This window comes from Camelus bactrianus, chromosome 4, assembly GCF_048773025.1.
Source record: "Camelus bactrianus isolate YW-2024 breed Bactrian camel chromosome 4, ASM4877302v1, whole genome shotgun sequence".
Lineage (NCBI taxonomy): Eukaryota > Metazoa > Chordata > Mammalia > Artiodactyla > Camelidae > Camelus > Camelus bactrianus.
Window position 1 is genome coordinate 65,925,022 of NC_133542.1, and position 15,956 is coordinate 65,940,977.

General features: G+C 54.7%; 1 protein-coding gene and 1 long non-coding RNA gene across 5 annotated transcripts in view; one reads left to right on the plus strand and one right to left on the minus strand.

Moving 5' to 3' along the window:
• Positions 1 to 2,674: 2,674 nt before the first annotated feature.
• LOC123615463 (uncharacterized) overlaps positions 2,675 to 15,956 on the minus strand; it is a 34,612-nt gene continuing 21,330 nt past the window's right edge. For 2 of the 4 annotated variants that reach the window (XR_006723038.2, XR_012506539.1), the window contains 4 exons: positions 15,506 to 15,574; positions 13,399 to 13,533; positions 13,047 to 13,214; positions 8,144 to 8,996 (listed from right to left, as the gene is read on the minus strand). This is a non-coding gene — a long non-coding RNA (uncharacterized LOC123615463). Of the gene's footprint in view, positions 5,406 to 8,143; positions 8,997 to 13,046; positions 13,215 to 13,398; positions 13,534 to 13,620; positions 13,752 to 15,505; positions 15,575 to 15,956 lie in introns of those variants that run through there. The other 2 variants (XR_012506540.1, XR_006723037.2) reach the window with 2 other exon arrangements.
• The window catches only part of DAB2IP (DAB2 interacting protein), a 189,917-nt gene continuing 187,603 nt past the window's right edge, over positions 13,643 to 15,956 (plus strand). Inside the window, exon 1 of the mRNA XM_074362157.1 lies at positions 13,643 to 13,777. Within this exon, the coding sequence (XP_074218258.1) occupies positions 13,738 to 13,777 (40 nt within the window). The 5' untranslated portion in view covers positions 13,643 to 13,737. The remainder of the gene's footprint in view (positions 13,778 to 15,956) is intronic.

Here is a 15,956-nt window from a genome sequence, read left to right on the forward strand (position 1 = left end):
GAATTCTGACATGTGATGACGTGGGTGAACCTTGGAAACACTATGCTAAGTGAAATAAGCCAGACACAAAAGGAGAAATATTGTGTGATTCCACTTACATGACGTACCTAGAATAGGCAACTAGAGAAAGTAGAATAGAGGCTATCAGGGGTGGGGGGAGGAAGGAATGGGGAGTTCCTGTTGAATGGGTAGAGACTTTCTGCTTGGACTTGTTACTAGCAAACTGGTTGACTGGACGCGTGTCAGGGTCCTAGTCCAGGCCAAGACCCCTTGTCCAGGCCAGGGAGGTTCTTTTTCTGATGGGATTTGTACAGCCAATCATGAAGCCAATGCTGAGACTGGAACAACATAAGCTTTATTTGATGGCCGAAGAATAGAGAAGCGGGGGCCTAGCTCACAAATGAACGTCTCAGCCCAGCTCAGGTGGAGACACCACATACAGGAAGGCTGAGTTAAAAGGGAGGGATTTGGACAGAGTGGGAGGACTGTTCATGACTTATCCAAAAATGGGGTATGGTTTGGACCTAGAACTGATGCATTCTCCTTTGCAGTCCTCGTATGGGCTTGTCCGGTGTTGTCATGGCAACCATCAACTGTCATGGAGCTGGTGGGTGTGTCCCTTGGCATGCTAATATATTACAATGAGCATATAATGAGGCTCAAGGTCTAGTGGAAGTCAGATCTTCCACCATCTTGGGCCTAGATGGTTCTAACCAGTTCTTGTTTGTTTTTTTTTTTTTTTTTCTCTATTCAGCTTCCTCCTGAAACTTGGATAAGGGTAATTGGTTTCCAGTTGAGGGAGGGGCAGAGGTATGATTCTGGGGCAACAGTTTTGGCAGCAGCCTTGGTAACAGAATGATGAAGAATTTCTGGACGTGGATAGTGGTTATGGTTGCACAAACGTGAATATATTTAATGCCCCTGAATTGTACACTTAAAATGGTTAAAACGGCAAATTAAAAATAAATTCTAAAATAATCTTTAATATCTTAAAAGGAAAAAGTTCTTAGCCCAGGACCTGGCACACAGTATACACTCGACGATCAGTAGCTGTGATCAGTATTCACAGCTTCACTCGCTTTTCTTTATCCTTTGCTCCCATTACTGTGTTTTTGACCAGCTGTGTCTGTTTCATGTAATGCAGGACTTCTCAGCGTCAAGATCAGGAAAGGCCTGGGCAGCCAGGGTTGGCCACCTTACCTGCTAACTCCCTCTCCCCTTTGTCTGCCAGTCTTAAAACTCAGAGGGGTTAATCGATGTGGTCCAGCACATTTTTTAAGCCAAGCTGCCCAAGTCACTAACAAAGCCACAGGTGGTGTCCTGGGAGCTAGGGCTCAGCCTCGGTAGGGGCCCCAGGGTCACCTGGGGGCAGTTCCCTTTGAAGGGCCTGTAGGGGCCTATAGATGAGGCAGATCTCAGAATGTTTCCCAGTTAAGATCCACTTGGGGAGGTTCCTGATCTGGGTGAACCTGACCATCAGCCTCGGAAGCTGGCACTTTTGAAAGCCGACCCCAGCCCAGGGCACTCTTTCTTAGCTCAAGACCATGCTCCAACCTGGTTACTGGTCTTGGCCCCCCACACTCCCTCACCCTGATACCACCTTCCTGATGCCCAGGAAGGACCCAGAGACCCCACCGCCCTGTGCTTAGGCATGGCAGCTGCTGTGGTCTGACTGGGTACCTTCCCTTGGCCTCCCAGCTGGCCTGTGTCAGTTACAGCAGGGACCACAGGGCCTTCTGAGTGCTGGGTGCTTAACGCCATCTCCTATAAATCTCGCAACAGTCCTGGAAGAATGTTCCCAGGTGAGGAAACTGAAGCCCAGAGCTGCAAGGTCACTTGCTCAAGTTCATCCAACTGGTCTGTGGCTGAGCCAGACTTGAACATGAACTGTCTGACTCCAGAGCATGTGTTTTTCCTGGCTTCCTGTCCCCCAAAGTCACTCCCCCTCCAGACTTCAGCCTTTCACATCCCAGGCATCAGGGACAGGACCTGGACCACCCCACCACGCCACCACCGCCACCACTGGGAGTGGATATTTCTTTAGCCTCCCTTCACCGGGCCTCCATCTCCCCCTGTGAAGTAAGGAAGGGGTGGGCTGAGTGGTCTCTGAGAGCCTCCCAGGGGGCAAGGGAGGGACGGAGAGGCTCACAGGAATTCTACATCGGATGGCTCTCCTATTACCTTGGTCCCCTAACTTTTCTAAGAGCTTTCCCAGCATCACCCCTTGGAATCCTCACAACAGCCCGTGACGTAGGCACCATCGTTACTCTGTCCATTTTGCAGATGAGGAAATGGAGGCTCAGCTAAGGGGATCAGATGGCCCCAGACTGCACACATAATATGTGGTGAAGCCACTGTGGACTCAGACAAGTGTCTGAGCAAGTGTCTTAGCCCAACCCTACCCCCGACCCCCTTCCCTCTTTCCCCTCCCTCCAACCCCGCCTCCATTCCTTCATGTTAAACCTGGAGACAAGTGTCCAGGCCACTCAGGCCAGCCCATCTTTCCCTACTTCCACCAGGGGGAGTGCGACCTCCTTGCAGAGACCCCAAGAAGTGACCAGGGAAGAGTCTGGCCTCTGAGGCCAAGCCAACCAGAAAGGTGATGCGTGCCGGGGGGGGGGGGGTGCTGAAGGTGGGGTGGGGGCAGGAGCCTGGCACCTGAGAGGAGGCCACCTGGGACTCGAAGTCCCAACCCTGTCACTGCCTTGCGAGGCCCTCCCCTCTGCTGCCCGTTTCTGTGTCTGTGAAATGGGAAGTGGGGACCAGAGAGCAGTGCTTCTCACTCTGTGATGTGCAGGTGAATCACCTGGGCATGTATTTAAAAGGCAGATTCTGATTCGGTGGGTCTGGAGCGGGAGCTGGGCAGCTGCATTTCAGACAGGCGTCTCAGTCGGTGGTGCCCGTGCTGCTGGTTCTCGGATTCGATTCGTCTCTGAGAGACCTGCCGGCTCTGACCACAGTTTGGTTTTTTTGAGTTGAGCAGGGAAGACTTGTTGAGTCGAAAAGTCTTCCACAGCACCTGTATCTGTCCCTCATTCTTTTATTCATTCAACAAGCAGTTTCTGGGCCTCTCTCTGTGCCATGTCACTGCCAGTGCCGGGGACACAGAGATGGACAAGAGCCAGTGTGGCCCCTGGCCAGACACGATGGATGCTCAGGGAAGGCTCCCCAGGGGAGCCTTTCACCTCCTCTTAGTGGATGAGCGAGAGAGCGCCAGGCAAAGGCGAGGGTGGGGAAGGGAGAGGGTGTTCAGGCAGAGCAAGCAGCATGTGCAAAGGCCCAGAGAAGAGAGAGCCCGACTTACTGAGGGGAAGTGGTTGTGCAGCAAGAGGGGCCGCACAGACGCGCAAAGCAAACACAGCAACATATCAACACACACATACACACCCCTTCAAGGTATAGATCTATCTGCCTGCTACATTGAACCTTATATCCCTCTGTGAGTGGCTCTTTATCTTTAGAATTGTTTTTTTCCCCCTTAAAATCTGCTTTTGCTGTTACTAGTGTAGTTCCACCGATTTACCTTTGGTTACTATTTGCAGCCTTTTACTCTCCTCGTTTCTGTATCTTTATATTGAACATCACTCTTTTGTAAGCAGCCTATGATTGGCCTTTATTTGCTTTTTAATCCAATGTGTTAATGTTTGGCTTTCAAGTGGGGTATTTAATCTGCTTACATTGAAATTAATTGCTGATATATTCAGCTGTAGGTGTCCCATCTTACTGTTTGTTTTCTATTTGTCCCAATTTTCTGTTACTCTTCTCTCCCTTCTTGCCCTCTCTTGCCAAGCTGAAATTATGTACTCAGCAAAAAAACAAACGAACAAAACCCGAAACAAACAAACAAAAAAACCCTTTGAAAATGAAGGTGAAACAGAGGTCTTTTGGGCAAATGAAAACTGTAATAATTCATCACTGGCTCACCCCATCAAAAGAATTAGCAAAGGATGGTTTTCAGGCAGGAGAAAAATGGATCCCTGGTGGAAGCTTGAAAATGCAAGAAGAAATGAAGGAAAATGGAGAGAGAAAAATACGGTGTTAATCTAAATAAATATTGTCTGTACAAAACAATAATAATATCCTCTTGTGGAGCTTGAAGTATATAAAGAATTAAACTTCCAGATGGCACCAAATGACAATAGCATGTAAGTCAGGAGGGGGTAAATGGAGTTTTTAGTGGCCTAAGATTCCTTCATCTTCCCGCAAGTGGTAAGAGTGCTAATTTATATTAGACTTTAATAAGTCAGGGATACGCGTTGTAATCTGTAGATCAAGCACTGAAAGAATGGAAAACTAACAAGCTAAAGAAGAGATGACGTGGGTTAATAAAAAGTGTGAAGTCAACCCAGAGTAACGTGAGAAAGGAGAAAAAAAAATTTTTAACTGAAAAAAAATTAAATCATAAACTTGGGTGGTGGGCACACAGGGTTCACTTCGACCTGCTTCACACACTGTATATGCATTAGATAAATATTCTTTTGTCTCTGCTCAACAGTTAACAAAAACAAATTTAAAAAGCAAAGCAAATGGCAAAACATCAGGCACACATAATATGATCTCATTTGCATATCTGTGTATATAAGAAATAAAGGAAACAGAAAATAGGTAAGACAAATAGAAATATATATATATATTCCTGTAGAAAAAAAAAAAATCCAGAAGCCTATTTGCCAAAATGCAATCAGTAGGGGGCTGGGGAGGATGAATGCTGGGAGGAAATGATCAATTTCTGCCAGCTATGGAGATTGCATAATTTTTCAGTAAGTATGTATTACTTAAATAATTACGAATCGCAAGCAGGCCGCAAATATAGTTCCATCCTGAAGAAATAAATTTTTTAATTCAGTAAGAATAGGACCTGGTGTGCCTTGCAGCCTGGAAAGGCCATTTAGGATGGGGTTCTTTTCCTCTGCCCAGCGCTTAGCACCTGGAGCAGAGTGACCGATCTCCTGCTGTCCTGACCCGCTTTGCCCACACGGTGGCGCTGCGGGGCAGGTTCAGCCGCTCCCGGAAGGGGCGGGAGTGGTGGTGGGAGGGAGTGGGGTGCTGTGCGGTGGGGAGGAGGCGGTGCATCTTCATGAACAGATTTATTTCTTCAGCATCCTGCCGACAGCCTTACCAGGTGGCATCCGGAGCGCTCGCACGCAACAAGCCAGTCGCCCCCGTAGGTGGCTCCGGAGCCTTTCAACGCCAGCTGCCGGGCTATTACCCACTCCGCGGTGCTTCCCAGCCCACCTCGCGCCTCGCCGCGCTGAGTTAAAAGCTCGCGGGTATCCCAGTGACCAGGCTGGACTCCCAGAGCCTGCTTGTGGAGCTCTCACGGAGCTTGTTAAATCATCTTGAGGACTTGTCTCCTGAAGTAGTGAGTTCTAGGTCCCTGGAGGGGTTCAAGCCTGTCAAGGGAGCTACAAGAGGGTGGAGGGGGTGTCTAGCCTTGGATGAGATAATCCTGGGTCTCTCTGGACTGAGACTGAGTGTTTCTGGTCTCTGACTCCAAATTCACCCACAGATTAACCTGAGCAAGTCCCTGCCGGCTTAAGACACTCCATGGCTCCCCATTGCCCTCAGAAGAAGGTCCACAGTCCTCAGCCTGCCTCCTGAGGTTCTACACCACCAGCATACCCCAACCCCCCCCCCCCCCACCGCAAGGCACCCCATGCTCCATCACACTGAATCCTTTCTTTGCCTCCCACTTGTCATTCTCTCTCACTTCTGAGCCTTCTGCATGCTATTCCCATTCCCTCAAACACTTGTCCCCCCTCCTTTTTTCTTGGCTAACTCTGACTCATCCTTCAGACCTGTACTTTAAATGTTGTCTCCTCCTAGAAGCCCCTCTGACCCCTAAAGGCCCCCCGCCTCCCTCTTCTAATACAACACTTGATCTAATTCTATATGGATTGCTTGCCTCTCCTGTTGGATGGTGGGCTCCTGGAGGGCAGAGGCCTGTCTGCCTGGGTCATCATTGCTTTCCCAGGGCCAGGATGGTGCTCCATAAATTACTGTTCCATGAATCGATGTTTGTGGGCATGCAGCAAATGGTGGGGGCCCCTTCCTTTTGAGGTGCCCGAGGGGCATGACAAAGGCGCCTTGTGGTTGGGATGGAGATGGGAGGGACAAGGCACATAACAGCCCATCCAGAGGAACCACTGGGCTCCCCTTGGGCTCCTGCTCTCTGGGAGAACAAGCCACAGTGACCGGGGGCTGCCAGGGCCCCTTCCCAGCACACAGAGGGCGGCTGGACACAGGCTGACCTCAGGCAGGCAGCACCAGGAAAGAGTTGTGTGTGGTTCAGCTCCACCCAGCTCTTCCCAGCATCCTCCCTGCACTTATGGTGGCTTCCCAGACCCCAGTGCCCAGCCCACGGGCCCCACTGATGCTGGAGGTCTCCCCCTGAGCGTCCTCAGCACCCTAAACTTACCTGAATTCATCATCCTTCCCCAAATCACTTCTCATCCTGGCTCCCCATTCCCCCAGCCACCACCCCCTTCCTCCCTTTCCCACCCATTCTCCTGCCACCAAAGCCTGGTCTCTAATCAAGGACCCCACCATCAGCCTTGCTGACCTCTCTCTAGGGTCCTGTGAGGATAACACCCCCCTCCATCTCACCCGTCCCGCACCCCATATTACAGCCAGACTTATTTTCAGTTTCTCAAACAAGCTGACTACTCTCTCTTCCTGGCCTTGTACTGATTGCTCAGTGGGGACATCCCCTTTCTACCTGGCGAGTGTATATGTGTCCCTCAGACTCCCAGTTGGACACCCCTTCCTCCAGGAAGCCCTCCTTGTTCAGTGCCCTTCCTTGGGGCTCCCACAATTACCTGAGTTCCCCCGTCTCTGCCCAGGTGGCACTATGTTGCCAAACCCGGCGGTCAGTGTTGTGCCCCCAGCTCACGTGGGTACTCAGCATCCCCTGACACAGCGGTCATGCCCTCCGGGCTGAAATCCCTCCTCCCCTTGGCTCCCAGCCCCCGCCCTCCGTGTCCTCCTCCTCCTGCTCACTGGCTGCTCCTTCCCTGTTCTCTTGACAGGTTCTTCCTCATCTCCCTGCCCTCTTAATGATGGGACGCGCCAGGAATGGGCCCCCAGACCTCTACTCCATTTTCTCTCTCTCTCGGGGCTGGCATCCAGGCATGTGCACGCTGACAGCCCCATGTTTCTGTCTTCAGCCTGGACCTGTCCCCCAACCCCAGGCTGCACCCCACGGGCTGCTCCTCACCTCTCTGCCTGATGGCTAACATGCACATCCAACTACCCACGTTCAGATCAAGCTCTCGGTTCGAACTCCCTTCCTCCACCTGCTCCTCTTCCCTCATCCCCATTCTTCTGGTTCACGAGGCCAAAAACCTCGGTGTTGTCCTTCACTCCTATTTATCCAGTCCATGAGGAAAGCCTGTGGCTACCTTCAAAATATACCCCTCCCCACCCTCCTCACCACCTCCACCCAACCATCTGGTCCAAGATCTCTCGTTGGCCTCCTGACCCTTGTCCCTGCTTCAGCCCTAGCCCCCTTTGATCTATTCCCAACCCCGCAGCCAACCTCCCTCTGCCCCAGACTTTCCACAGGCCCCTCCTCACTCAGTAACAGCTAAGCCCTTCCCTGCCGACAAGACCTTTGGGAGCTGACCTGGTCTCCCGCCACCCCCATGCTGGCCTCCTCGGCTGTTACTGAACATCCCTGCCTTGGAGCCTTTGCACTGGCTGTTCCCTCTGCCTTTGACACTACCTCTGCCCCCCAATATCTACACAGCTCCCTCCATCACTGCTCTGGGCCTCTGCTCAGAGAGGCCTCCCCTGACCAGATGACACACAGCCTGACTCCCAGGGCTTCCTACCCCCTTCACTCTGCCTTATCTCCCTCACGAACCCTTATCATCCCCCCACATACCACGTTTGTTTATGTGTTATCCATCTCTTCCACTAGAATGTAAACCCTGGAAAGCAGGGACTGTTTTCCTCTTGTGTTTCCTGCTGTATTCTCAGTACCTGGCACGTGTAGACCTGCCTTCACCAGACAGTGAAGACTAAAAAGGCAGGAATATGATTGTATTTACCACCAACACCAGAGTACCGAAGCCATCATCAGTGCTCACCAAATACTAAATGGATGGGTGGGTGGGTCGATGGGAAGGTGGATGGATAGATGTTTGGAGGGGTGGGTGGGTGGATGGAATGGTGGATGGATGCTTGGATGGATGAGTGACTAATGAATGGATGGATGGATGCTTGGATAGCTGGATAGAGGGATGGACCAACATGTTGATTGGGCAGTATTGCCCTGGGTCTGACTCTGTAGGAAGAGGTAGGTCCATCTACTTGGAGACACCTGAGCCCCAGAGTCATTCTGGAGCACCTGAGATGCTGAGGTCCCAGATCCTGACAGGCCCCTACAGGACTTCTCCAGGCCCCGGAGAATTTGCAGTGCTTCTTACCAGCCGTGAGGGGAAGCTGCTCCAGTAAGCCACATTAATCCAGATTTTAAGTTCTCATGTCTTTTGACACAGCAATTCTGCTTCCGAGAATCCAACAATACTAACGCTGGTGTACAGAGATAGATGTGTGTGCTGAGGGTCACAACAGCACGGCTTGTAATCATGTAAGACAGGGACCAGCCCGGACGTCCCTCAGTAGAGGACGGCTGGGTGAATGGTGGCTCAGCCCACCCCGCAGCACTTGGTGGCTGATAAAACACAAATCAGAGGATGGAACGAGCCATCCTGAAAGATCGTTTCCAACCCTCCCTGTGGCCAGCAGGGGGCGTTCACGCTGCTGACCCGCCCGCTCCTGGCAGATGCCTTGGGTGTCCCTCTTCTCCCTCCCACCTCTATCCTCGTGGAGATCCTCACCGGCGGGCGGGCAGGGACTCTGATTCATTTCTGTGTCTCCAGCACTTGGCACAGTCTCTGGCTAAAGTTTGCTGAATTGCATGACTGCCGTCACTGCCATGTCGGTAAAACGCTTCCAGGCTTCTTGGTTTTCTTCCTGACTCACCACAAAACCTGAAAACACAAGCCAGGGAGCGTGGGGAGGGGTGCGGGTCAGGTGGAGGGCAGAGGACTGAGCTCAGGAAGGGGGTTCTGATGGCCGCAGGGGCTTCCCCCAAGGCAGAGTCACTCTGTGACCACAGAGGGGAAAAAGTGAGGACCAGTGTGGTGGCAGCAGGAGGACTCAGCCTGACTCCACTGAGGAAGGACCTTATTTGGAATCAGAAGCAACTGACCCCCTGGGAGGGAGGGAGTTCCCCATCCTGAGAGGTAAGTAAGCTGAGTTTGGAACAAGGATGTCATGGTGGGGATTCCTGCCTTACCGAGGGGTGGGGAGGGTTGCACTGGATGAGCCTCCCACCTAGGGCTCTGGGAAGCCTGGGATTCTCTTGGGGCGATGACTGGATGAGTGGGCACCCCCAAGGCCAAGTTCTGGGGGCTCAGGGAGGAGACGGAGAGCATTACCCCCGCCAGCCATTGAAAATGCCCCTTACATCATAAGCAGCCTTGTCTCATCCCTGCTGCCAGAATGCAGGGCGTGCCTGTGTCGCCAGGATTTCCCGGGACCCAAGACAGGGCCCCGGGGACCCAGCAGCCAGGATGTCTCACATGGAGCCCCAGAGCTCCTCACAAAATCCATGATTTCGGGAACTCTGAGGCGCCCAGGCCACTGAACCCATCTCCTCAATGCCGCATTTCTTTAGAGCTTGCTTCTTCCTGGAAAGATCTGAGGTTCTTTAATGATAATTCAGCTTCGCCTTTGCAGGATGAGAAGCCCAGGGTGCATTGTGGTTGAGAGCCTGGGCCTTGGAATCCACTGTGTGACCACCAGAGGCAAGTGACTTAACCATCCCAGCAGCGCCACGAAGGACTCGAGTTTCTGATCCGGCCCAGCAGTGCACGTGGGGCCCCACAGCTTGGGCCTTGCTCCCGCCACTTCCAGGCTGTGGGGCTGATGAGCATTTCCTTTCTCTGAGTCCTAGTTTCTTCAGGACCACGTGGTTAGGATTCCCCGAGAGAGCTCGGGAACACAAGCAAGGAGCTGCTGGCATCAGGAGGAGACCCTCCTTGAATCCGGTGACAGGGCTGCTCTGGAACCTGCCCTTGTCCCCTGCCGGCTGGCTCAGAACCTATTAAAGGTGCCAGTCCTCAATTTTGTGACCTTTGAACAGGCAACAGTGCAAAGCTATCCTCTCCTTAAACACAAGAGACGGTGAAAGACAGATGCTTGGAGGGGCCCAGGATGTAAGGTGGGGCCACCAGGGAGCAGACCCCAGGCTGGTCTGGACATGTCTTCTCACCGGCCCTGTCCCACCTCTGAGCCTCCCTGCCCCCTCCATCCAGACATACTCCTTTCCTCTTTGGCTGAGAGGCCCTGCTGGGTGCTCTGGGGCGGGAGGAGGTGGTGGCAATAGGGACCTCCCATCAGGCAGACCCGTAGGGGAACGGTCCACATCAGGGGTGGCACAGCCAAAGGGCAGAAGGCAGTGCAGCCACCAATCAGGAGGTGGGTCTGTGTGCCCTGTGTCCCCAAGGGAAGGAAGCAGAGCCCAGTGCTGGAGACACATTTACTATAAAAGTGTCCCTGAAGGGTCAGAGCTCTGGTTGCACTTAAACACTCTCCCAGTCCCTTGTCACTCCCTATTGTGTGTCACCTCCCTGCCTCTGCTCGTCTAATTCATAAAGTGAGGGAAATGGATTGGGAGGGTGGGAGCTGTCAGGCTAATTCTACTGACCTTGACCTGTGAGAAAGTGAGGTCCAGAGAGGGAAGCACCCCGCCCAGGGTCATGCCACCTGGAGACAGGCAGAACTGGGAGGACCCAGGTCCCCCACCACCAAGCCCCACCTCCTGCTCCCAGCTGGTTCTGGGGGCACAGGCTGGTGAGGGGTGCATCCTGAGCCTCACTGTGAGACCCTTGAGGGAAGTCCCTTCTTTTGGAACCTCAGTTTCCTCATCTGTAAAAGGGGCCTCCAATTCCCCCTCCCTCCCTTCTAGGCTGTGGAGGCAATGAAAGTTTGGATAAGGATGAGCATTACCCTTTATTGAGTGCTTAACCCACGCCAGCCTGGTCCCGCCCTAAAGCCCTAATGCACCTTAGCCCAGATAATCCTCACAACCACCCACCCGATGAGGAGGGGCCAGGAGAGGCCCATTCCACCAATGACTCCCATGGATGGGTAACTACCTCGGTGTCACCCAGCTTGTGAGCAGCACAGCCTGGATGGAAACCCAGGTGGTTGATTTCAGCCCCATCACACTATAGCCAGAAAGAGACCACAGGTGCCTATGTGCAAGTGAGCCCCCGAATCCCTTGAGCTTCCAGAATTCGCAGAGACCCTGGGGCACTGGGGAAGGGTGCGTACTGGACCTGAACTCACCTGTTGCCTGGTGGTCGGGGGGGCCCCAACCACCACTTCTAGACCCCCTTCCCCAACTGCAGCCTGCCCCCAACACCCGCTGAGTCAGAGATCCAGGGAGCCAGGTCCCGGAGCTGCCAGGGTAGGGCCTGACCTCCCTGTAATTAAGGCAGCGGGAGGTTGGGAGCTGGGATCTCTGTCATCAAGGAGGGGCGGTGAAGGGTGACAGAAGGCGCTTCCCTGAGGCTGAGCCAACCCATCGGCAGCCACTGGCTGCTCTGGGAGCGGCTGGGCAGCGGCGGGTGTCTGGGAGGGGCCCAGGTGGGTCTTTCCTGCCCTGCCTCTCCTGGCCTGGGCCCTCCTGCCAGCCTCCTGGCATCTCCCTCCTCCTGATGTTCCCTCTGCCTCAGCCCCAGAGCCATGTCTCCAAAAATCTGGTCGCTGAAGCTTGGCTTTGAATATTCTAGTGATTTTGTGCGGGCAGAAAGTTTCTCTTGCTGTAAGTACGGAGCGTTAAGGAGAAGACTGAGGAGCGGCTGTCGGCAGGCGTGCCCAGGCCTCCGTTGGGATGACGACCATTCTCTGAAATAGAGGCCTTCGGGGCTGTGATCACCTCCTGGACCAGGCCCGCACTCCAGGCTGTCACTCCATGCCCTCTTGCTCTAGCCCCAATCGGCTCATCTGCCCTGACATTCTCCCAATCCGCTGTCATTCCCATTGCTGCCTTCCTGCCTCCGCATCTCTGCTTGTGCTATTCCCTCTTCCTGGGATGCCCTCATCTTCCCTTGCTTACTTACCCAAATCCTGCTCTTCTCTCTGTCCTGTTCAGATGCCTCCTCACCCAGGCAGCCTTCCTTGATTGGACCCAATGACACCCTCCCTCTCCCACAACCCTGCGGCCCTATTCCGTATTCTGGGTCTGATGCAGATTGGATTACTGCCTCTTTGTTCTCCTCCAGTCCCCCAGTGCCAAGGCTGTCACCTCTCTGAGGTCCAGGCCTGGCCTGAAGGCTACTCAACAAGCCTCGAACAAGTCACTTCGCCTCTCTAAGCTGCATTGCCCTCATCTGCAAAACAGGACGAGCAGAGTTTCTGCTGGGGGTAGGGGGTGGTCACTGAGGAGTGAAGGAGACAATGAGGGTAACACTCGGGTGGTGCCCGGCTCTGGTGGCTGCTCAGTGAGCGGCACCCAGCCTTATTATAGCTGTTCCGCTGCTAGAGGCCACGTGTCCTTCTCCGTGGGGATCTTGACAGCCTCCCCGGTCCAGCCCTGCCCTGGTGCCCGCCTCTTACACAGTAGCCAGAGAGGCCTTTCTAAAGGACAAGTTGGAATGTGTCACTCCCACGGGCCATCCCCTGAGCCAAGCCTGAGAACCATCCCTGTGAGACCCTGCCCGACCCTCCCCTGCTTCTCCCCATGGCTCCATCTCCCTGCACCACCCCTGCTTCAACTGCTGCTCCAACCACCTGGAACTTATCTGGGAGGTGCTGAACCCTCCAAGTACGCTCTCATTTCGAGGCTTTGGCACAGGCCACTGTCTCCACCTGGCAAATCCTTCACCTGGCTTACTCCTACTCATCCACGAAGCCCCAGCTTAGATGTCCATTCCTCCAGGAAGGCTTCCCCGACCACCTCCCCAGTCTGGGTGAGGCAGCCCTTCTTCATGCTCCCACAGTGCTTATGGCATGCATTGCATTGCACTGACCTGTTTACCTGTGAGCTCCAAGAGACGAGACACTGCCACTTGCTCCCCGCTGCAAACCCAGCACCTGGCCCGGTGTCTGGCGCCGAGTAGATGCTCAAAAAAAAACCTAGCGTCTGACTGAATGGATGGATGAGTCAATTTCTGCATCCCCCACACTGCAGGAAATGTCTGTGGAACAGATTTGAGTGGGAGGTTCCAGCAAGGCCTGGGAGAAGCCCCTGGGGTTTGGGCGCTGGGTGGTGAACAGAGCGGAACCCCCATCCCCTCCCACGGGTGGGTCAGCCTCCCCCCTCCTCACAGACCCCAGGGCCCCAGAGTAGCTTCCAGATGCTCAGCCCAGGCTCAGCCTTACCTCTGAGCTTTTCCATCTGCACAGCCGGGCCAGATCCCCGCAGCCAGCGTCGCGGGCAGCCAGGCCAGTCGTCCCTGGCGTCTTCCTATTTTAGACATCTCGCTGCTTCGGTCCCTTCTAATGTTTCCAGCCAGGCTGCGGGGGGAGGAAAAAGAGGTTACTGCTACTTTAAATGTACTGTATGAAGGCGAGGGCTGGAAAGGGGCCTGTTTGCAGGAATACCCAGTCATCTAGTTGGAAAAGCCGCCAGATGGAATACAAAAGGAGAAACCCAGACGCTCATGGAGACAGCCTCGGTTCATAAATCAGGTGGGGCCAGGGGCTGGGGGCCCATACGCCATGGAGCCCGACTCCCTCCTGGACCAAGACGACTCCTACGGTAAGAAGCACGGCAAAGTGGCAGAGTTGGGGATTCAGTGGCCGCTCAGGCAGACTTTTCTGTTTGCTGCAGGAATCCGAGTGGAAGGGGGGAGGAAGCTGGGCACTGTCTGGTCTTGGGACCTGTGGGTCCTGGGTGCCCAGGGAACTACAGAGCACAGAGCTGGAGTGTCCCTGGAGCGGGACTTTGGGCAGCCCCTTGGACGTGGGTGCTGGCGGGGGTGAGGGGTGGGGGGAGGGAGAGGGAGTTTGGTCTGCTTCTGTTTTGCTCTTGGCCAAGAAGGAAAGGAAGGAAGTTTGCAGCCCCCCTGCCTGTCTGCCTCACTCGCTCGCTGTCCACAGGCCTGCCGGGTGCTGCGGGGAATTTAATTAGTGAGATCCTGCAGATAAATATAGATGGACCAGGCACCAGGAACGCAGTCTGTAATTAAAGCCAGGCTGAAAGCACTCCCCACCGCTTCGCAGGGCCCCAGGGGCTGCCACCGGGGAGCTGCCCCTGACGCAGCCTCCCTGCAAACCCTGGGCAGATTGTTGGGGAAAAGTTGCTTGGGACCCTTCCTGAGAGCCTGAGAGCCCGAGAGCCCATGGCAGGGACTTGTAAGGCTCGGAATGGTTCAGCCATGCCAGTTTCTGCAGGTTTGGGGCCCCAGGGGTGCAAGTAACTCAGACCTGATGGCTCAGCCTGACCAGGCTGCACACCCGCGTCTAGGACACCTGGGACACTGGCTGTCTCCTTGGATGTGCAAAGGAGAGGGGGCAGGAGGGGGCTCAGGGCCTGAGGGGAGACCTGGGGGGCAGCAGGCTTTAGGGCTTGGTAGGGAGAGGGCCCTGTGGGCCTGAGAGAGGAGGGCTATTCCATCCCTGCTTGGATCAGCCTTTTTGGGGCCCAGGTCTTCCTGGGACCAAGGTCTCTGCGAAGAAAACTATGTCCTCCTCCCTCTGGACCCCCACCCCCACCCCAGCCAGGCCTGGCTACCAGGCCTAGATTCAAGGCCAAATTTCCTCCCTCCTGTCGGCCTCAGCTCTTTCCAGGGAGAGGGGGCCCTTTGCCATGTTTGGAGCTGTACCCCTCAGGGGAGTTTGGCGAGACCAAGCCCATGGGCCTGGCATCTTGGGGCAGTTGTGGGGCCAGTGGACGCAGGCCCAGTGACCGCCGTGAGCCAGGCTTTGTGTCAGGGTCAAGGGTGCAGGAATAAAGAACTCAAGCCTAAGAAACAGTTTGTGTTTAGTGAATGGAGGGAGGAAAGAGTTGAGGGGAGAGAGGGAGGGGAGGCGAAGCCCGGGCCCTGGAAAAGCTCCCAGCCTCCAATGGGAGACAGACAAATGATACAGACGAGACGGGATTCAGAGTGATGAGTTCCTCGGGGTGGGGTGGGGTGGGGTGAGGGGGCGGCAGGGCAGACAGTCTGGGGTGCGCGACAGGCCTGCCTGTCTCCCCTGTCTCCAGAGGTTCTCCACCTGAAGCTTGGCACAGGGATGCCTGGGTGCAACCCCACAGAGGGCACAGACACTTGCCTGGGGGACAAACCCGTGGCCAAGCAAGTCTCCAAATCCTTTGGGGTGCCATCTCCCCACCTGGAACCCAGTGATGTCTCAGGAACCCACAGCCCCCCCCCCGCCGCTGTCCCCCCCGGGGTTGCGAGAGGCAGTCTTAGGGCAGGGTAAGCCCTGGGCCCCTGGCAGCTGAGGCTGCTTGCCCCCTAATTGAAGGGTCTGTGCACCATCATACCTTGTCACCTGTTGTGGGAGCTTGTTGCTGGTCTTCTGGAAGCTGGTCAGGCGGCGAGGTGCCTGGGATCTGAGAGGAAGGGACAGGGGAAGGGTGGGCAGGAATGGAGGGGGCCCAGGCTGTCCTTGGGAGTGGCCCCAGGCTCAGCCGAGAGAGGGTGCCCTGGAGCACCAGAGCTGAAGGGGCCATCTTGGTCAGGGCAGCAAGGGAAATCTGTGGCCTGAGTCACTTCCTCTCTGATCCTAGATCAACACACATTTATTCACCTAACAAACAAATGCTACTTTTGGGATCCGGACTAAGTTTGGATTTGGAGAGACAAGTCAAACCTTGTCTCTGCCTTTGTGACATTCCCAGGCTAGACTGGGAGAGAGGTAAACACTCTGATGGGGAAGGCCACATCTGGAGTCAAGGAAAGCTTCCTAGAGGTGACTCCTCCACTGAAGAAGTG